Source organism: Diadema setosum, chromosome 22 (genome assembly GCF_964275005.1).
Source record: "Diadema setosum chromosome 22, eeDiaSeto1, whole genome shotgun sequence".
In the NCBI taxonomy this organism is placed as follows: Eukaryota; Metazoa; Echinodermata; class Echinoidea; order Diadematoida; family Diadematidae; genus Diadema; species Diadema setosum.
The window spans coordinates 27,344,191-27,366,753 of NC_092706.1; the positions used below are offsets into that span (position 1 = coordinate 27,344,191).

Genomic DNA, 22,563 nt, shown 5'->3' on the forward strand with positions numbered 1-22,563 from the left:
AGGAGAGTCCATTTCAATCGCGCTATAAATCATTTTCAACCCTAGAGTCTGCTTGTTCAGAATCTGCCCTTAACTTAAAACCCATGTCTGGCGAATTTTTTGTTGGTTTTGTGATGCATGGTCACATAAAAATTAATGATAATGACACACATAGAATAAAGACAAAAATCCAGTACTAAACAGCCTTGCGGACATTCGTAAATTTATGAGTCCACCTATCAAATCTCTTGACCAGCCTGACCTGTTGACTTTCCATACCATGAAATTAAAAAAAAACAAATCTCTTCGACGTTTTCATTTCCTCCCGAAATCAATGTTGATGTGTTGTGTTTTTTTTTTTTTGCTGCTGTTGTTGTTTTTGTTTTTTACGGACGTCACGTCATTCCGACTGACACCACATCCTTGTTTGAAATATGGGTAGCAAGCTTTAACATGTACCTCATTTAATGTTCCTTGTGCCTAGCAGCGAGAAATTAAAGATTACTTTAAATCTTCCTTTGATTTTTTTCCCATCTATTTCTGGCTATTTCTGTCAAATTTAAGTCATGCTGGCGCTAAAGACACATATATCTCAAAACTAAAAAATGGCAAAGATCGTCACCGGAAATGAATTTTGCCACATACCGACGAAGAATGAATGATTATGTACAACACCTAAAGAGTAATGATCACGATATAAATGAATAAAAAATAAACAAGAACAACGTAAAGCCTTCACAGAGAATCCATACGTCAAAGTATTTTCTTTTATCACAACTGAAAAAAAAAAACCTTCCACTTTTACAAATCAACCACTGCATCTAAGCATTTTGTTCTTAAATCGTACATCCCTATTATATTCACAGTATTTACATCTCAGTAGCTTCACATAAATGTTTCAAAAAATGTGGATACTCAGTGAATACTGATATTTTCACAACTGTAAGCAATTAAGAACAATCCTGGAAAAAAAAAATCACTGGCACGACATCGAAAATTCCGTCCACCGGGCGATAAGCGGTTCTGCTGCAACGTCATAAACACCGCCCTCTCTCGAGCAATACCGATCAATGTCCAGGGCAAATCCTTGTCAGGCGTTGTGAAGCATGTTTCAACGAATAGACCAGTAAACCCATTCAGAAGAAGAAGAAAAAAAAAATAGCGAGTACCGTTCATTATGGACATTATGGATAATGGACAATCAGTCGAGTATAGTGACATAAATAGTTATCCCAGTTTCTACGTTCGTCATTCATTCAGCGCTGAGTAACCATCTCATTTAACCTCTTAATACGTCGAAAATATTCCTACGACACTGCTACACTGTGCGTTATACTTGTAGACGTTGCAAATGTTTTTGTTCTTTCCTTTTTTCTTCTCCAACTCTTTCTTTTGTTCGTCGCGAACGTCTGTAAACGTTTCTCCAAAAAATACGGATTTTTAGAAGGTTAAAGTTCACCACGCTCCCACTTTCTCCATTTCCCTATTTTGCTTGGCTTCACATGGGTCCCGTTGAATTCTTGCTATCATCCCGGGACGAAACGTCAACAACTTTCACGCTCATGCTCATGGCGTTCCGTCCGCGCGTCGAACCCGTCAAGCCGTCCGAGTTGTATTCGGTGGTGTGCGTCGTGGCCGTGGCGTACATGTACGCGCGCTTGATCTTCGGGTCCTCCCGCCGCGTGCAGCACGGAAGCTTACCGGCCAGCCAGTTTACAACGCGTATTCGCCTGTCAGGAAGAAATTGAGAAAACGCTCTGCAATTGGCTATTATTTGTTTTTGTTTTGTTTCTGTTTAATTTTGCTTGTTTGTTCAAAAACAAGTTAGGAGATTTTTCCCCCAAAGGTGGGCAGGTAAGTAGAGGAGGTTCAGTGGTCAGCATACTTAAAGAAGTGATATGACATAATCTGTATTATAATCATAAAGCGATGCAGTAGATTATATAATGATATGACCGGTCATTAGTGAAATATATTGACCGGTCAATAGCACTTTCAAGTCGCAATTGTGACCGGGCGAGATTTCATTGAAATACCTACTATATTGAAATTCTTTCGATTGGATTTTTGAGTTGAGGGTAATTTATCATCTGCTTCATATGCTACATCATTTCATGAAACAAAATTAATAATGGACATCATTTTGTTGATGAATTAGTATAATAGTTTACACTCGGTACGTTTGAAACAGTCCAAACACCTTCGGCTATAGCATCGGACATGTTGTACTGTTTCGAAAAGTACCTTATGTGGGTAAAATGCCCTCACCGACGTGACTTATTCGTATGCTTCTAGTAGATTATAATGAAGGGATATTGATAATGGAATGGAAAGCTGGCATAGAAAATACCCCGGTTCTGTATTGCACACATTTACAGATAGACACAAAGTAACACACACATAATCATGAATATAACACTATTATACAGTATGTCCCAGAAAAAAAAAATACAGTCGGATTTTCGCATTAATAACTCCCAATGTGTTTAAGCTGTCTAAATGCTACTTCAGGGTCTAAAAATATAACATCTTAGCTCTATTTTGCAGAACATCCCATTAAATTTGGTTAAGTATTCACAGAGAAACGTGGATTATTGCAAAGCATGTCATGGGACAGATTCTTCCAAGTTTAGCACTGGGATGCTCTTGGAACTGCATATCAATAACTATTGTGTAAAGAGAGAACGTGGAGGGAAGGGATTCGTGACATACTCTATAAAACTCCTCATTTCTCTTTTACCACTGAAGCAAACCGAATGGGATTTTCTGTAAGATGTGGGCAATGAGTTATCACAACAATTTCATACCCTCAAATTGTATTTGGATTAATCCACTGTTTTTAAAATTATCATTGTGGAGGGTCCCGTTGTATTCTTTTTTTTTGGGGGGGGGGCATACGGTATAGACCTTCGATAACATTAAGAATGATAACTATGTAGACAAGAAAAAAGAAATCAACGAGATAAAAGCAGAGTTTGGGTCTTCCCATAGCACGACGTGATAAAATCTGTCAAGGAATAGAACACAAAGCCTCAATTTCAGGCCAAATAATTTTGATTACAGCTTCACTTTTATAGTAACCTATTATGTATCAATCTGAACCATTTTTTTTTTTTTTTTTGCGGTGATGTACAGATTTATACACAGTCATTGATTTTGCTAACAATATTTTATGAGTGCAACTGAGTATACCCTCGATAGTTAACACTGATTTTGCAATTTAATCAAAAGTAAAGGGATAACAGAATAGCAATCAGTAAGCCAAGAGACGCACATTGATTTGTGAACTTTCAGATTTTGTTAACAAACGGAAATATCGATGTTAATGTTATGGATGTTTTTCACCAGTGTACGTGCCCCCTCTTTTCAGGGTGAAAAGCTGTTGCTTATACGTGCTACAACTTGTTTCTATTTTTGCCCTCTCTTTTTGGGGGTCGTGATGTTTTTCTTTGACTTTTGTTCTTTTCTGGGGTTTTTTTCCCCAGAAGAATGTTAAATTCTGCGTGGACGAGTGTCTAAGAAGAAGTAATTGAGAAAGCTGGAGATCCTTACTGTACAGTAACATTATAACCCAAAGGTAGAGAGCGATTAAGAAGACGAATAAAGAGGCAGCTTTTGAAGAAAAATCAGGCTTCAAGGAAATCGGACTATTTTGAAAAAAAAATCGGCTTCCCCAAGTCCAGTGGAATATTAGAATATGTTTCGCAGCAATATTTCGCTAGCTAGTGAAATAGTAAGTAGTCATGGAGCACCGTCCTTTTACCTTCCCTCAACACAATTAAACTGGTTTTGAAATATACAGGCGACACCACTAGTAGCATAGTACCGAGAGAAATTGACATACATGTATAATAGATACGGAAGCCCACAGCCCGTGGAGTGAAGAGTTGTTTCGTGCGTGTCTATACGAGTGCTTAAACGTTTCAAAATGGTACACCAAGTGTTACATACTACCTTAATTCTAAGCATACATTCGTGCTAAACATGCCGTAGATGAAGGGATTGGTGGCGCTGTTCAGCGACGGCAGGTTCTGAATGATGGGCGTGATCACCAACGCTCTGTGGCTTTTACTGTCGATGATACCGAACGCCTCGAGAGTGTAGAACAGCGAAAATGGGGCAAAGCAGCAGATGTAAGCTGGACGGGACGGAGTAGAGTAATTATGTAATAATTAGGAATACCATTCTTTGTACATTAAAGGAATAGAATAGTTTTGGTTGAGACCTAACTTCAGGTTTCTAATTTTTTTTTTTTTTTTTTGTGAGATAATGATAAACCTCTTATGAAATGCAAGAGCATGTACAGTGACACAGGGATTCAACGTTTATTTGATGACAATTTATTTGAAATGGCTGAGATATCAAAAAACAGAGCGATCGTAATATAGAGTGGGACCCACCTTTTATTAGGATTGCCTTGTTTTACTTTGTTTTTGGATGTCTCAGCCATTCCAAAACCGATTTCCATCCAATAAACTTTGATGAATTCCTCTCAGAATGGTATGTTCTGTATTATCAATTTTCATAAGTGATTTCTCAATATCTCACAAAATGTTTAAAGCCCAATCCTCATCTCACATTCCCGAACACATTCCGGAAAACACTCAACCTTTTTCCCTGATAACGTTTAATCATTTCTTATGTGTTACTGCAACATATGGAACATAAATAGGAAATATCTAGGCAAGGTATTTTTTTTTCAAGTGCAAATACTACGATACTCTTTAAGCAAGTTTTATTATCTTAAGACTATAAAGCAAGCAATACACATTGTAGAGAGGATTTACCATAAATTATTAATTGATTTGAATAACAAAAGAAAAAACCAATCATAACAACATGGGAATAAATGATGAAAATATTAAATAAAGACCAAACTAGATATATCGCTACGGCTACTGATATGCCTCCGCCATAATGCATGGTTCTCCTAATTGGTCTATAGTACAACGTCTTGACAATGTGTGATGACAGTTTCACACAATTGGCAAAATATTGAAATGACAGGTTTGCCACAAATGTGCTGAATGTTCACTTTCCTAGAACTAGGTTCAATTGGATGAATGATTAAAATGTCAGAGTGCAGGTATTTGGGGAACTGATGATTTTTATTTGACTTTTGACCCTTTTATAAGTTTATGCATTGAGTAATTTTCAAGGTATTGAGAAAAAGTATAATTTCAGTATTAAATGGGAAAATAGCATATTCTAAACCTGGCCTTTGACCTTTGACCTCACAGTTCCAAAGAGAATCACTGTTAGGTTGAACATGCATAAATATGTAAGTTTCATGATGATATCTTGAGTTCCTTTTGAGATATGGAGGAAAAAGTGCAATTCAGCACTTTCACTTGACTTTGACCTTTTGGCAAGAAACTTCCCACAGAATATATATTGGGTAATACATGCATACATCAAGTAAAAAAAAAAACCCTTCAGGCATTGCATAAATATAAGGAAAGTAGTGATATTTTGAGGAGTTGACCTTGACCTTTGACCCCCTGACCTTTGAACCATGACCCCTAACTTCCCTAGATAATCACTGCCCATCGGAACAAGCATATGAAGAGTTTGTTTGCAAAAACCGATAAGTCCATATTTGCCAAATGGAGATATTTGCGATTAAAGGTCAAGAAAAATAAAGAGAATAATAAGAAAATTTGTGCTTCTTTTGACCATAACTTCAAAAATGTACCTTTATATGTAGTAACTAATATACATTTAAAAGGTATTATTTTGTACTTTATGACAGAGACCGTGCTTCAAAATCTTCAAAAATGGACTTATCGGTTTTTACAAACAAACTCTTCATATATACTAAGTTTCATGAAGATACCTTGAACCATTTGCGAGATATGGAGAAAAACATGAATTTTCAACCCTTTTTTTCACAAAATACCCTGTGACCTTTGACCTTTGACCCCGTGACCGGAAAATCCAAACAAAGTATTATCCTTTCAGGATATACCCTCATACCAAGTTTGATGTAACACCACACGGTTCTTGAGATATCGACAAAAACAAAACGGGATGGACGTACGTACGTACGGACGGACGGACGGACGGACGGAAGACCCGAAAACATAATGCCTCCGGCCACTTCGTTGGCGGAGGCATAAAAATTAACATATTCCTGAATGTTTTGCTTTCTATTTCCTAATTCCCTTGTATCTCTGTCTCTCATTCTTCCGGTTCATTGCACTTTTCTATTTTGTTTTTGTTTGAGTTTGTGGTGTGTGTGTGTTTGTTTTGTTTTGTTTTGTTTTACCTAGCACAATGCAGATCGTCATCTTGATGGTTTTAATCTTGGCCTTTGGGATCAGTCCCCGTGAGCTCGCCCGGTGTTTCGGCATGTTACTGTTGCTGTCTTTCGACAAACCCTCGTACGCCACTGTAGAGACGGTAAAAGTATAACAGAATGAAACAAAATGAGATTTGCTTGTATTAGTAATGTATTTGTATTTTGTATCAAAGCCACACCTAGCCTAGCTAAGTTCATACATCCCGCGAGTCATGAAGCCCATGAGTCCGACAGTAGGCAAACAAGGCCCAAAAAGTCCGGCACTAGGCCAATACAAAAAAAAAAAGGAAAAAGGACCACAAGACTTACATTACAACACGGAATTTAATGTGTGGGTCTCATGGGCCTTTTTTTTTGCATATTGTCGAACTCATGAGACTGGTTTGCATAGTATTGGACTCATTGGATTTATAGAAATCATGACAGCGTATGACTCGTGGGTGTCAAACTCGTGAATTGCTCCCTTCTGATCAAGGATGATTTTATTGATTAATGTTCACTGCTCTCGGTCTTTCAGTGCCGTCAATATCGATATTATTATATCCAAATCATTTCCCTTTTTTTAAAACTTTTTTTTTATTACTATTACTATTGTCAATAGTAATATATCACTTTCAATAGTATCGATATTGCTTTAATCATAATCATGATTATCTTGTCATCGACGTCATCACCATCTTATTATTATCATAACAATTACCTTGTACTGATAAAGGTTCAAACTACTTAAACTCTTAATCTTCCAGTGCTATTAGTGTTAGTATAATCACATTAAATTTTCATCTTCTTCTTGATTTCATTATCTTCACTATCATTAGTAGTAGAAGTGGTGTCGGTATGGCTATAATATTTATTATCGTTATTACCATCATCATGATGATTATCATCATTGCAACCACCACTGTTTCAACTTTTTCATTAACTTGTCCATGATTTCCTGTCAATATTATACAGTCGTTGGGAAATTAAGGCAAGATGAAAATAATGCGATCTTAAAATCAGCTAATGCAAATTTCCCAAATTAACGATTTAGTTTTACATGATTGAAAGACTACTGAAGAAATGATATCCATTTTCGGGAACCCTTCATTTACGCATGTGAGGAAAGTGTATATTGTTACGCTCAGAAACGAGACCCTTATTTTTGTTTTAAGAAAATCACTCCCTGCGCAAAATTGACATGAAATCTAGAAGACAAGAAAACGTTCACAGTAGTAAAAAAAAAAACAAACAAACAAACAAACCACACAGGATTGATGGTCAAAGCTATCTACGGAAGAGATTCAGTCAAAATTAGAAGGACGAGTTAATAACGATCATCGTGTTTTCATTTTCTATGAAATAATCGATTGATTGAAAATTGACTCAGTCTTTGACAAGCATTAATGGATTAGTCGCTCATCTTCATACAAATTGAAGATTGTGTACATTGATGATATATTCGTACCGTCTCTGTTTGAAGACTTAGTCCTCTTCACTTTCTGGGGCCCGCCCATTTTCTTGCTGCGTCTCCAGATGGTGACGATAATTGTGACGTAACAGAACGTGACGAGGATGAGGGGAATGTAGAAGAAGGACGAGATGACGTACATGGTGTATAGCTTGAAGAGAAAAGTCAAGCGAAGTGATTTTCATTTATTAGCTGCAGACGATGACATTCAGACTATCATTAACCAATGGCTGCTTTTTGATGTCAACTTTTAAGGGATATAATATTTGTCAGCACCATAGCCCTTATTGAAACATTCACTCGAGTATATCAAATTAGGAAGCTTTTTTTTTTTTTTCAAACAAAAAGAACACGGACATGAAATAGAATGAATACAAAATAGCTCCAGAAGAAGTGACTGTGCATGGTCACAAATCAGTTTCTTGAAAGTAAAACAAAAATAAACAAAACAAAACAAAACAAAACACAAATACAAACTATAAACAAACACCACAAATACACAAGCACACAAGAAGCTCTACACAATCTAGCACAATACACAACGGGCAGTTCCATCAAGGGGAGTTTCATTTGTCCAAAAAAGACAAAATGGTATAGCTGGCGACAAGTGAGTTTATTTCCAGTGTTTTGATTCAAGTAATGAAGATGATGATGATAATGATTCACAACCTTTTTTTATAACGCCATATACCTGTTGTAGAAACATTCACAGGCGTAGATTCCTCCAAGAGAGTTAGCAATTGAATGCCTGGTGTAAAATGTGAGTCTTGAGTGAGGTTTTGAAGTGCTCCAGTTTGTCAATTTCACGGAGAAAAGATGGGAGGGAATTATAACGATTGCGTACTTCGACTGGACGAATGAGAAGAATTTACAGCAGTCTATACAGCAAGCTAGTTTAAGTAACCTATGTTGAGATGCATCTAAAGTAAATTACAGAGTAGCGTACCTTGAACTTCCACCGTTCATTGTCTTTGTATATTAGGGCCGGCCAGCAGGACATAACGGTCGTCTCTCCGTCCGGAGACTGAAGGGGGTCAACCTGAAAGACCACGGCCGAGGTGATGCATAGCAACCCGGGCAGTACCCATCCGCCAGCCGCCAGGACTGTTGAGCGCTTTCCTGTAGATAAATGGAAATGAAACGTGTCCGCTATCAGATATGACGATCACATTCAAACTTAATGTTTAGCTGACTAATTGAACAGTTTCACTAAGACGCTTGTATCGGTATCAGTAAAAGGATTGGTAGACTTCTTTATGCGTTTAACCACTTTAAACTGACAAACTCAGAATATAGTGAAACAAGATACTACTCATTGTACGCTTATCAACTGGATGATCTGATGGCATGTAGAATAACTGATCCCCATTTGCCCAGCCGTCTGAACCACCCAAAGTTAAAAGTGTTCAAATGTAAATATCTAATCGCGTATTAAACCGATCGCAAAGGCAGATACATTCATAACGATCAAACTAAATTAATGTTTCATATCTCCATTGCAATCAATGTTTGCAAATTACATTTGTTAAAATACAGCTTGTATCATAGGAAACCGTGGAAGTCAATGTAAATCCTAACATGCATTTTCTAACTTACATCGGTTCTATGGAATTAATGTTAGTCAACTAATGATAAATGACTACCAAAAAGAAAAAAAAATGAACAAGACAATAAACTAACGTACACAAACTAAAATACAGCGATATGCACACTCAGCAAAAAAAGAAAGTAAACATTTTTTCGAGTTCATAATTTTCATAGAAGATTTTCATCAAATTCCATGTATTATATGCCATATTAAAGGTAATCTAATTGGCTATCACGCTAGTAGGTCAATATAAAGTGAAACTTTACGCATGAGTGAACACATTTGTTTTTGTTCTCCAAGGCACAAAAGTAAAAATTGAAAAAAAATTGACATAATGTATTATTGTCTTTCATTTGCATATGCACTTTAGATTACGATCATAACAAAAGACCAATCTAACACAATAAGAGACAGGAATGAAATAGCAAAAATAAGATTTTGTTCCCTTTATCTCTCCATAACCTCAAACAAAATCAAAGTGGGGAATTTAAGGGGGAAAATAAGAATTTTCCAACAAGTCAAACTGCAAATGACATAGAGAGTAAGGGCACAAACATGATGAAATAAACCGAAAATCATTATTTAATTTATTCAATTTAGTAATTTAAGAATCTATGAGACAAATTCAAGAACCAAATATAATTAACAATTTTCCTAATTTGAGAAATCAATTCAAAATCCTACCATTTTCGTTAATATCACTTCTCTCATTTCACTTGAATTTGAATTTGACAGAAAATTCTTCATTTTCTTCAATTATTTTTACCCTTTATTGATCTTTGTGGCTTCACATATATCATAAACATCATAGGTAAAATTTGCAACTGAATTCATGTTTCTTATTGTGTTAAATTTGTCCTTTGTTCTTATTGTTACACGGAAGAGCATTTACGCATGGATGACAACTTGTTCATTTTTGCATTTTTTTTTTTACTTTCGCGCCTTGGAAGAGAAAAACAAAGATGTTCACTCATGCGTAAAGTTTCAATCTTTATTGACTTGCCAAGTTGATAGGCAATTAAATAACCTTTCATATGGTATATAATACAACAATATCTAGCCAAAAACTCTATGAGAAATACAAACTTGAAAAAAGTGTTTACTTTTTTTTTTTTTTTTGCTGAGTGTATATTGAATATAATGGGGAAATGAAACGATGTTTTATGAAACCCGATTCACATTAAGAAAAAACAACAATGTTCCCTCAAACATCGTGACACCAGTGGCTTATAGTAATACACCGGAAAAGCAACATATGGAATCAAACGCACAAAAAAATTCCACCAATGGCGTACACTGATATAAAAACAAAAGACAATGAAAAGTTTTGAAAACAATCAACCAACAACGCACAGATCATATCGCGCATGGATTACGGTTAGATATAATATGATTATAGTTCGTTATTCCGAAGGTTCGTTATTACGAAAATGAAAATTTATTATCCCGATATTTGTTAATCAGAAAATGAACAAAAAAGTTCGTTATTCCGAAGGATCGTTAACCTTCTTTATGTTAGTTTCATTTTCGGATTAATAAACCTTCCAAACAACAAACTCTTTTTTTTTTTCATGTTCGGATAAAACAAAAAACACCATTGGGAATGAAAAACAAAAACAAAAACAAAACAAAACAAAATGAAACATCTTTTCTTATTGCCGGATTAACGAATCTTCGGAATAGCGAACATCAGCCAGATATGTTAGTGCACCAAAATCACCCATTAAAACTCACCACTACCTGTAAAATCCATTGGGTAAACGATGGCAAAATAACGGTCGAAACTCAGGGCAACAAGCTGATAAGACGAGGCAAGTATCACATAAGCCTGCGAAGAATTTCGATTAGTCGTTGGAGAAAAGTATGAATCGGAAAAGATCAGGGTTATGTTCAAATGGTTAAAACATTTCTTTCTAAAAACACTCTAAAGTAATCAACAAAGAAACAAACTCACTATGAACGCATTGTACATCATTTTTGCTTGGAAAATGAGGAGTTTAATCTGAGTTCGAGGTTTGATTGAACGGATTAAGCGCCATTTTTTTTAAATACTGCAAAGTAAGTCCATCATTAGATGCAACAAAACAAATCCATTTCGGTGACACATTACTTGTTATGTACAAAGGAATATTCTTGAAATGTGACCAAAAAATCCCACATTTCCTTTTATTTCTTTGTTTCTTAGCGGCTTCAATAGCAATTATCTCAAATTAACAAGAATGGAGTTAACATATTTTGCGATCAAACTCTTAAATTCTACATTTCTCACGCAATTAAGAGCAGGTAGATAAATCTATGAAACTGTTCCATGCAAGATTTTGAAAAGCTCATGATTTTGTAGGCCTAAAGAAAGAAGGGATAAATAAGTTAAAGGAAGAACAGACTTATCTTTATCTTTAATTTCGAAATTAGAGATGATCACTAACTAGAATCATGCATACTCTCTGACCATATTTTAAAATTACCCCGGTCAAGTTTTAACATTGTTCGATAAATTCTTATGATTGATAGCTACTCATTATTATTGTGTACTTAGTATTGTGTTTTAGCCATTCATTTCTACACGATGCTCTGTACACTATCATTATTTCACTCTGATGAATATCATTAGTATAGGTTTTGATTTTTGTTTCACAACTAATGACATGACTATTTATGATATTTAAACAACCCCGCATATTGTGAGTATAATATTTTGTATACAATTCATCAATATTTCATAACATCCTATACGTCAGCGCAGGGTCATTGCAATAAACATCTGCTTGTCACGTTGAAAACACGTCACTTGCTCCGAAAAAAAACAAAAAACAAAAAAAAAAACACGTCAGAATGCTACGCCAACTCGTAAGCTGGATGGTGGTTCTACGGCGTTAAATAGCATATGGACCTCATAAAACATGCATTTATCTGAAAAAAAAAAGCGCTAACCACATGTTTCAATATCATCACTGTTAACAAAATTTCCGTGTTCGCACAAAAATGATTAATTAATTATTCATAACCTTTCATGGGTATCGAAATGACCAACGTAGTTGTAATATTGTAAAATGATAGTTGATTCACGATGACCTGGGAAACCTTCGCAAACTCATAATACTAGGTTGTGTAAGAATGGCTTTTTGAATAAGAAATTTCCATAAATGAGATCTTCTGGTGCTTCCTTTTTCATTTGCTTTCGACTATAAAAGAAGAACGTGCAGAACTTAGATTTTCGTACCCAAATTTCATGGCTAAACGACCTAAATGTAATTGTACCCATCCATGGCCAAGACTACGCTTTTTATTTGAATGTTGGAATTAAAATGAATCCCATTTTATAGAAAAAAAAAATGCCACTGGTGTGTTCGCCTATACGCACACTTTCCACTATTTTGGTGCCCAACAGAAAAGTAGAATGAACAGATTACGTATACTGCGAAATCTGTGAGAGATGTACGAACCCCAGGCTTTACGAATGCAGGTTTGTATTTAGGGCTTGTGTTTAGAGTTTCTTCGAACATTATATGGTCCATAACTTTTAACATGGTCACGTTGTCGACAACTTGATAACTCCCACACAGGCCAACCCACAAAGGCATTTTTTCTGTGTTCATATTCAACACATAGCTTGCAGCAACAAACCATGTCTTGAATATGAAGAGAGAATATGGATAATGGGTTAGACATTGTGTGAGCAAACAAGCTATCGGCAACGTGGCCATGTTGAAGGTTATGGGCCAGTAGTTAGTAGAAACCCTAAACACAAAGCTGCAGTCATGCAGGCTGGCCTGTCAATTTGATCACTTTCATTGACTGATATCCTTTATTCAGGGAAACATCCGTTGTTCCTTCACGATAACACCCAAAATTTTGAAAAAGTGCACTTTGTTCTCATTAACGTTCATGCGCTCAGTCATTCATGACATTTGTCAACACAATTAGGTATCGATGGGAAGCGGAAGAGGTTTTCTTTCCACATAACTAAAATTGCGCTCTCCATAGCTGACAATTATGAAAGAGTAGCCCTCCAAAGTTGGATTAGTTGTTGTTGTTGTTTTTTTGTTGATACGCACTGTATTCGTCTTTCCTTTGTCGTCAAGGGGTACTCTGGGTTTTATCGTAAAATCATAAAACAACTCTCTGTGGCCACGCAATGATTATAATACAGGCACGCTGATCGGCGAAAAACGTGGAAAATATAGTTCTAATATAAGGCACTGTGGAAGCCATCAAAACTAAATCGTTCATACAAAAAATAAAAAGTGTGACTTGAAAAACGCTATTATCCAATGGACAAAAAAATACAAACAGAAATGATATCTAATAACCTCTGGTATTATTATTATTACTCTCATGTATTATATATATATATATATATATATATATATATATATATGTTCATCTTGGAATTTTCCACGTGTTCGAATGTTATTATAAGAAGAATGAGTCTCAAATACGCCATCTGTAGATCCAACAAGAAGGTTTTTATTCACAAAATTTTCAAAAACTTATCCTTGTCCTAGTATACACTGACGAAGGCCCGAGGCGGGTTGAAAATTTTGTGAACAAAAACCTTCTTGTTGGATCTACAAATGGCGTATTTGAGACTCATTCTTCTTATGATTATTATTATATATTATATATATATATATATATATATATATATATATATATATATATATATATATATATACATATATATGAGTGAGTCTGTATGTGTGAGTCTGTATGTGTATTAACAAATAACGTTCAAGTTTTTTTTTGTCTGTATGTTTGTTTGTTTGTTTTACACACGGTTTAAAATAATGGCACTCAGCCGTTAGGCTGTTTTCAGCAATGTCGTATGATGTAGAGAAAGCAGTAACAGTCAACGTAAAAGGTAATAGATAGATCAGTAGAATGAAACAAAAAGATGACAAAAAAACAATAAAAAGTTCTTATGTCTGCTTAAATTATACAAGTTATTTTCCTCTATAACAGATAACAAATCGAAAAGCAAAAATGCATACGTTAAAGTCGATGTTGGAGGTATGTTGTTACCTGTACGTATCTAAATAGCTTGCACGTTGCATCACCTCCAGTAAACTCCGGCGTTTGCCTGTCGACAATATCCAGGCCGACGTTGAATATGCCAACGCAAATATCTGTAAACAATTGAAGAAAAAGGAACAGTGAATATGAAAATTAGAGCCAATATATTTTGCTGCACTTAATAGCTTCATGGGCTAAGCACATTATAATTGCTGTCATGCACATTCTTTTTTTTTAAGTAAAAAAAAAAATAATATCGTTGGCCAAGGAATTGAATGGAATCAATCAAACTTACCATTTTTCGTTTAGCACCAACATTAGAAAGTAAATGAATATGCATTTTTTTTTTAAAGAATAAACGACAGATATCAATGTGTATAGATCTTAAGATTTTGTGAGTGCGCAGTTCTCTCGATTCTCACATCTCGATTTTATACAACCCTTTATGACATAAAGATCATGATGAATGGAAGGGGTGGGAAAAGAGGTTGCGCATGCGTGATTTCACTCTCACGTTCATAAACTTAAAACACACACACACACACACACACAAACACGATTAAGGTGGTTTCGCCTGATTTGGTCTAGCCAGAAAGACGTATCGAAGTGACAACATGATGCGCGTAGTTTTGTGATGGGTATGACGTCAACACTGCCTATAGTGCACGTGGTTAACCACTTCTATATCAATGAGTCACGCACAAAACCTATGGGAAAAAAAAAAATCTCCGTGGCACCCGAAGGGTTAATATGTCTAACCTGGCATGCGCACTAGAGTACAGCTTAAGGGGAGGGAAGCAACCGCGACTGTCCTTTCATGACGGAATCTATGCGGTTACGAAGCTTGAGGGATACTATATAGGCTGCAAATAGTTATCATCTGAACGAGATGGGTTTTCTTCTTCTACGCAACCACAGATAAACAAACAAACAAATATGTTTTTCATCATCACTAGCCGTCTACCATTGCCGTTGTCGGCTGTCTGCATTATCCCCACTCACCTGCCGCGGCGAGGTTGGTGACGAAAAAGTTGAGCCTCGACTTCTTCTTCCGAACGAGCCAGATGGCGATGAGGACGATGATGTTTCCCGTGACGATGAGCGTGAAGAGGACCCAGAGTATGGCCAGCTGGATGTGCTGTACTCATCCAGACAGAATCAGAAATAGACACAGATTGAACAAACAAACAAACAAACAAACAAACAAACAAACAAACAAACAAGCAGATTAACAAAAATATAACAACGGAACGGAGTGAATAAAGACATCGTTGTAGATTGACATCTTGTATAAAGATAAGACTTCTTTCGCGGCTGGATGTGCTGTACTCATCCGGACAGAAATCCGAAACAAACACAGATGAACAAACAAACAAACAAACAAACAAACAAACAAACAAACAGATAAACCAACAGTATAACAACAAAACGGAGTGAATAAAGACATCGGTGTGGAGTGACATCTTGTAAGAAGATAAGAGACTTCTTTCGCAGATCTCTCGATGAGATACTGATTGCACGAAGAATGACGAAACCATGCAAAACCACCTGATTAACTGCTTTTCCATCTTGTGGAGAAGCAAAAGGCGGAGTGTTTCTTTTTGTTGCATCATGTGCATTTAAGGCGTCGTGTGGATCTGTCATGATAAGAACACGGCTGAAGTTACGTGTTACTGTCATTATGACACAATAAACAATACATTGTACAGGAAACTGGACGTGGTTGCGTGCTTTTCTTCACAATTTCATTTTCATTTGAATGCTAGGAAAATCTCCACAGGAAAACCATCTTCGATTATTCTGGTTTTAAAGAGTCAGACTGCTGTGTGTGTGATTTATTAACTTTGAGCAATCGCATTAAATCATACCTCTCATACACAGAATCAATGAAACCCAAAAATTTACTATGGGTCTTGTGAGCACCTGGATAATTTTCGCCACAAAATTTGAAATACTCGCTTCTCATAAACGAAAAACGGAACAAAACAACGAGTTGAACATGATAATGACGGCTTTTTGGATCACTCATTTATCATAAAGAAAGTCTTATAAAATAACATTTCATGTTTTACACACTCATCATTCCGAAACAGAGCTGCGGACAATGTACTGATGGTATAACAATCAACCACGGGAACAGCAATTACAGGATCTTACCCAACCTCTTAAAAACATTTATTTTATGATAATTGATGCTGCAAAGCTTTCAAAAGTATTCGACTGCTCGTCAATGCTTTAGACGAATTTTGACCCTTTCCACTTGATATTCTATATCTATAGCCATAGGTTTCATCTTTTCCCACTGGTCTTACGATCTCATAGGATTTAACATTACGAAGTGTGTGGGTTTTTTTTAAAGCTGTAGTTGTGCCGTATTTGAGTTCAAGATCTATTATGGCATAAGTTCTTATTAATTGATCAGTTTGTTATAAATCGACAGTAGTTGTTGAGGTAAGCGGCCTCTGTTCACTATCTACTATTTCTGTACGATCCAAAATATCGATGCACTGTCAATACCTACAAGATGCCTTTGAAGCATTGCGTTTGAAGCATGAAATGCTTATGCATTTTTTTTTTGTTGTTGTTTTGTTTTTTTATGTTGTCGGTTAGTCTGATGGAGATCGAATTTTGTGCTTGGAGAAATCTCTTATCTTTACAAGCAACTAGAAATCAGCATATACAATGACAGATGTATGGATGACAGAACTTATAGGTATACAAAAATACAGGTCCTAATTCACGAAGGTGATACAAATGAAACCATGTTTTAAACCATGGACAAACACAATGGAGCGCCAAGTGTCACATGGAATATTTCGTTACGAAATTGGTCATTTCGTCGAAAAAAATTACCGTTTCGTTAACGAAATTATCATTTCGTGGACAAAATGTTCATTTCGTTACAAAATAATCATTTCATCGACAAAATGACTGATTTCGTAACGAAATATTCCGTGCGACACTTGGCGCTCCATGGTTTTTGTCCATGGTTTAAATCATGGTTTCATTTGTACCACCTTTGTGAATTCGGGCCAATAGAGTCTCTAACACGATACATACTGAACAACTTGCTACGAAAATGTTCAGACAACGCGTATTAGAAGCTTGAACATGAATATCAGTACAATGTCTTGTGTAAATATACAAATAGCAGGATGTGCCGCCGCATAACATGTACCGAAGTTAAACGCATATTTCTTAGAATACATTTATCTCTTACCCCCCCCCCAGAAAAAATGAATTAAAAAAGAAATAATATGAATGTAGTAATTGTTTTAATGACAAGCTAGACAGTCATCCTCTTCGCAAGGCAGCATTTCCTAAAAATACACAAGTAATTCTTCGTTGTTGTTTTTTTTTTAACTTAACCAGCTATGTGAAAATAGACGGTTGTTAAACATATTCAAATTTATGGATGTTGACGTAGTAACGAGCTAATTCTATTAAACCTGAACCTCAAAACCACCCCAATTTCCATACGTTAGTATTGATGATACATAGGGCAAACCTCGGGCAAGCTTGCGGGTGGTGAAGGAGAACCATCATTAGAAGGGCAGGGCCTATCCATAAAATTTGAATACTTCAGTAAACGGGTCTATTGTAGCATACTACATTTTTTCTCTCACCTTATCGACGGAGAATCGGTCCACAAACCCACCATCCTCTTCGTCCGTGCCATTTCCCGAACTATTATGAGTCAAGTTTTCCAATTCGGTTGTCCACTGGCTGGGGTAGGGGGTAGTTACTGATGACGTCATAATGGTACCCGCCAGGCTCACGCAGGGTGAAAATGGCAGTAGGTACCAGCACTATGGAAGCCAGCGCACCTATAGAAGAGAGTCATTTCTATTGTTAATCATTCCTTTTACATTATTTTACAGCTGCAAATGAGTGGGCGATTAAACAAGAGATTATAAATTCTAATTGATTTCCTGCATTTGTTTGAAAACATCATGCAACGGATATTTGACTCCCTTTTGGTGCATGTGTTGGCAGGCATGGTTTTCATAGATGTTGACATGTAAATAAACATGCGTTTTTGTTCTAATCTATATTAACATGACCACTGGTGAAGCAAGCTTAAAGTAATATTCAAGCTAGCAACTTTCAGGACCAACGGTGTCACGTCTTCTCCAGGCCAGGGAACCTAGAAATGACGACAAAATAATTTGCCTCGGGGTTCACTGGATGCTGAGAGCAGACTTTTGCTTGAGGACTTAACCTCTGCATCCAGCATTCTCGACCCTCGAACCTTTTAAGATAGAGAGTCCGTTTGCCATCCACTGAGCCTTAGCATCTCATATCAATGAACAATAGTATTTTGCCTTGACCGTTATTACTGGAGCTTCTCTACCATACAGGAGGTTTGCACAATATTCCAATGTTTTCAACTCTTTCATCCCTTCATTTTGTATATATTTCGCACACATTATTAAAATTCAAAATATGAATATGACATACTCAAGACGAATTCTAGTGTATCTTGTAAATTTAATCATCATGTAAAGTTTATTCTGTGAACATGATATATATATATATATATATATATATATATATATATATATATATATATATATATCTGTTTCTATTGTTTCACCTAAAGATGTATGCAACGAATGTAATTTATGGCAAACGTAATAAAGTGCAACGAAATCAAGAGTTCCTGGAATCATATCAATTATTATTACTCTGGAATACGAGTCTTTTTCGGATACGTTAAAGTCTTGATGCTTATACAAGTAACGATTTAAAATTTCTAAATCCCTACACAAGGGATAGTAATCAAGAAAAACGTCTCTTTTAATATGTTTCCACCCTATACCCGTAATTCCAACGTCACAATAGAGAGTCACCTTTAAAGGAGTTCAATATATATATATATTTTTTTTTCGTCTAAATGATCGAGGCAATGATTTGATATTAAATATTCTGCTTCCTTATTCATTGTCTGTGTATTTGAGAAATGCAGCGACGGTATGTACAATTGTATGTCTGGAAGCAATTTTCCATGTTCTCTTTTTTAATTCATTGCAATAATCGCCAAAGACTATTTAGTGGTTTTATTCCGATAATTGATAAAATGATAATGTAGAATGAATGTAGAGTAGAAATCTTACAGTTTGACTTAAACCAGCCGGCTTTGTTTGAAAGTAAATAAGTAACAATACTAAAAGTAGATCGTTATGAGAAGCAAATGGCATTAAAAGTCAAAGGAATGCTCAGGGCTATTGTTGTCAAACAAGCAAACAGATAGTGGTCAAACACGCATCACTTAATATTTCCACACATACCGAAAAGAACTTACAGCAAATATGAGATCAGCGTCCGTCCTTGTTTTGCAAATATGCTGTCCAGATCTATAAGGTAATGACCCAGCGGCTATTATTCCTGAGAAAAATTTCGAACCTGTCCAGTTACTAATGACGAGTTACATCCGGAAAACAGACCAATTTCATGCCTGTTCGTTCGGTCGGTTGAAAAAACACCTCGGCAGCCGATCATGCAAGGAAGAGAAATAGAGAGAGAGACTGGGGCGGGAATGGTGTCCAATGCGCCACTGATTTAGCGCGAGATGCTATCCCGGTCGAGTTTTTTTATTTCCACATAACTTCGGGCAAGTCTCTGTCAAACGCTGATGAGCACGCCAATACCACACGGAGCGGTTCTATCCGCCTCGATAACACGCTCGTCCGACACAAATCGACGCACGCACCACTGTGTCGGTTTCTTTCCGAGGCTGTGGCTCGCCTGCCGTGCGTAGGAAGAAGAACAGGACGAATCAATCCAGATTACAGACGCTTTTTGCTGATTGCTCCGGGCAGATGCAGCGCCTGTGAAATTAAGACAAAAACAAAACAGAAAAAAGAGCACGTAACAAAACAGTTAAACTATTTTGCACAACACCTTATAACTGAATAAAAATAATGAATCCGATATTCTTTTGCATCAGACCAAAGCGTTTAACGACGTGTAGCAACAACTGATACGTATTCTTCAGAGGTATCGGTAACAACAATCAAGGCAGATTATGGTTAATATTCACAACTAAATTAAACAATGATTATGATCTGTAACTTTAATAATCAGAAAATATTGCATAACATTTACATTAACTTTATCTTCCAGCATCTCGTGAGTGGAGTAAGGCAGGCGTCACACCTTCCCAAAGTTGAGCAAAGATGAACACACGATAGAGGAAATTTTCAAAGTCGGCTGTGATCGTACAGACATCGGGTTATTCGTGAGGGCATCTTTAAGTCATCACATAACCACCAGTGAAATTTCTCAGGCTGCTAACAAAAGACCGCACTTGCTTCAGCTTTCAGTCGGCTTTTTAAGGCATAATTTACCATTTGCAGATGAAACAAAAACCGAGCATTATTGCTTTAAAATCGTTCTAAAATGTGAGTCAGGGATAGAAACAACCACTGTAAAAATTTGAATCCGTATAATCGATGTTAAGTGTTGTTAAATACACAAAATGTGAACAATAGTTATAAGAATGTTTCCAGACTAAACCGTCTACAGTTACGGTTTATTGAGAAAAACACCGATATCTCCTTACATTTTAGGCTTTACTGCGAAAATTTTATATGGCAGGATGTTTTGTGACACAACAGACCTACATTGTGTGCACATAAGCATCAAATGTGGTATCTTGAACATTTTTGAAATCACTGCTCCCAAAGGTAAACAGGACCTTAAACCAAGTTCGCTATCCATATCCGTATGGCCACCTTGTGTCAATTGCGGGAGAGTGTGACGTCAACCTCATGAAATGACTATACGGGTATTTTAAACCAAAACTTCCTGCGTGTTGTTCTTTAATTTTCTTGTTCATTGTTCTGCAAATTTCCACTTCAGTGAGGTGCCGAATTATAACCGAACGTAAATGAAGTATATCTAATTTTCGTTTTCGTGTCATATGCAGTGGCTTGCCATTAATTTCGCAGACAACTTTAACTTCAGCTTTTTTACAGCTTACGTCAATATCATCCAAGCTCGTTCCCACAGCAACCAATTGTGTAAATACGTTCAATACTTGTCTGGTCGATTGTTAGATGAAATTCGTATATGAAAGTGGACACTGGATACTGAGTACAGACGACAGGGGCTCGGTGTGAAACTTAACTTAAACTTTTTTAACCTTTTTTTTAGAAAAAAAAAAACTTTTTACAATTTATGGATATATCAATCAACAGAAGATAGTTGTCAGCGAAGTCGAAAATGGGGTTCACAAACCTTATGTTGTTTTACAAAGTGAAAATATAAATTTTTACTATGCTTAAAACTTTATATCGAATCCCAACCCCCCCCCCCTCTAAAAAGTCAGCTATTCCTCATACTTAAAAAATTATAAATTTGCAGGTTACAGATTGGTAATGATTATGAAAATGATAAAATGTTTTCGCATCTTTTCGACAATGTATTGGTGATCATTAGTTTGCGGCTCATGGCTATGAATCACAGTGGTATCATATTGCCCGTGACTGAATAAAGAGTCGTACTTCTAAACACTGCTAGACAGGTATGACGATGAGACAGAAGCCGTTGCACATTGAAACCAATTCAGAAGGAGCGAGATAGATAGAGGAAGCGAAACAAGACATAGCAGCAATAGTAACATTATGATTTTGATTGATTCTTATGGGCAAAGCGCTTTCACCAATGGGAAAATCGCAGCAAGCGTTATATAATGTGTCCATCAATCCAAAGTACAACATACTTTTGATATCAGGATTTATGAGAAAATACTATCAAGGAAGGCATAGAGAAAATTCGTTTCAACGAATACTGCAACGGTTGTAGAGCACGAGCAAAGTGCAAAAAGGACGTACTGCCGCTCTCATGGTGTTTTATTTGACAACACGACGAAGAATCCTTAGAGGGATTTACGGCCATTCAGAAGTGACAAGTTGTCAAGACCTCAACGTCATGGACTGGAGAGTTTTGAAACGAGCATCAACAAACAGGCGAAATGCCGGGGATATTTCCATGGCTTATAAACCAAACACGGCTGCACTTCGCTAGACGAATGATGGAGCACTTGCCTCTTTCCATCCATTTCTTTCCGAGTTGCCTTGCCATCATCTCCATCCCTACTTTCTCCCGCTTCTTATTCTTTTCATACCCTAACTGTCCTTCTTAGATTACATTCTGTCATTCATCCTACCTTTATAGCTTGTGTATACAAACCTGTAAGTGTATCAAATTTCATCTCTTTTACTCTTT

General features: G+C 36.4%; 1 protein-coding gene across 1 annotated transcript; it reads right to left on the minus strand.

Annotated features, from left to right (window-relative positions):
* Positions 1–1,477: 1,477 nt before the first annotated feature.
* Positions 1,478–18,089, minus strand: LOC140245271 (neuropeptide S receptor-like). Its single transcript, XM_072324855.1, has 9 exons — positions 17,958–18,089; positions 15,334–15,469; positions 14,341–14,444; positions 11,053–11,146; positions 8,677–8,849; positions 7,728–7,881; positions 6,248–6,370; positions 3,934–4,117; positions 1,478–1,709 (listed from the first exon to the last, which is right to left on the minus strand). Exons 1-9 carry the CDS (start codon positions 18,087–18,089, stop codon positions 1,478–1,480), a joined length of 1,332 nt encoding a protein of 443 aa, XP_072180956.1.
* Between the last annotated feature and the right edge of the window lie 4,474 nt (positions 18,090–22,563).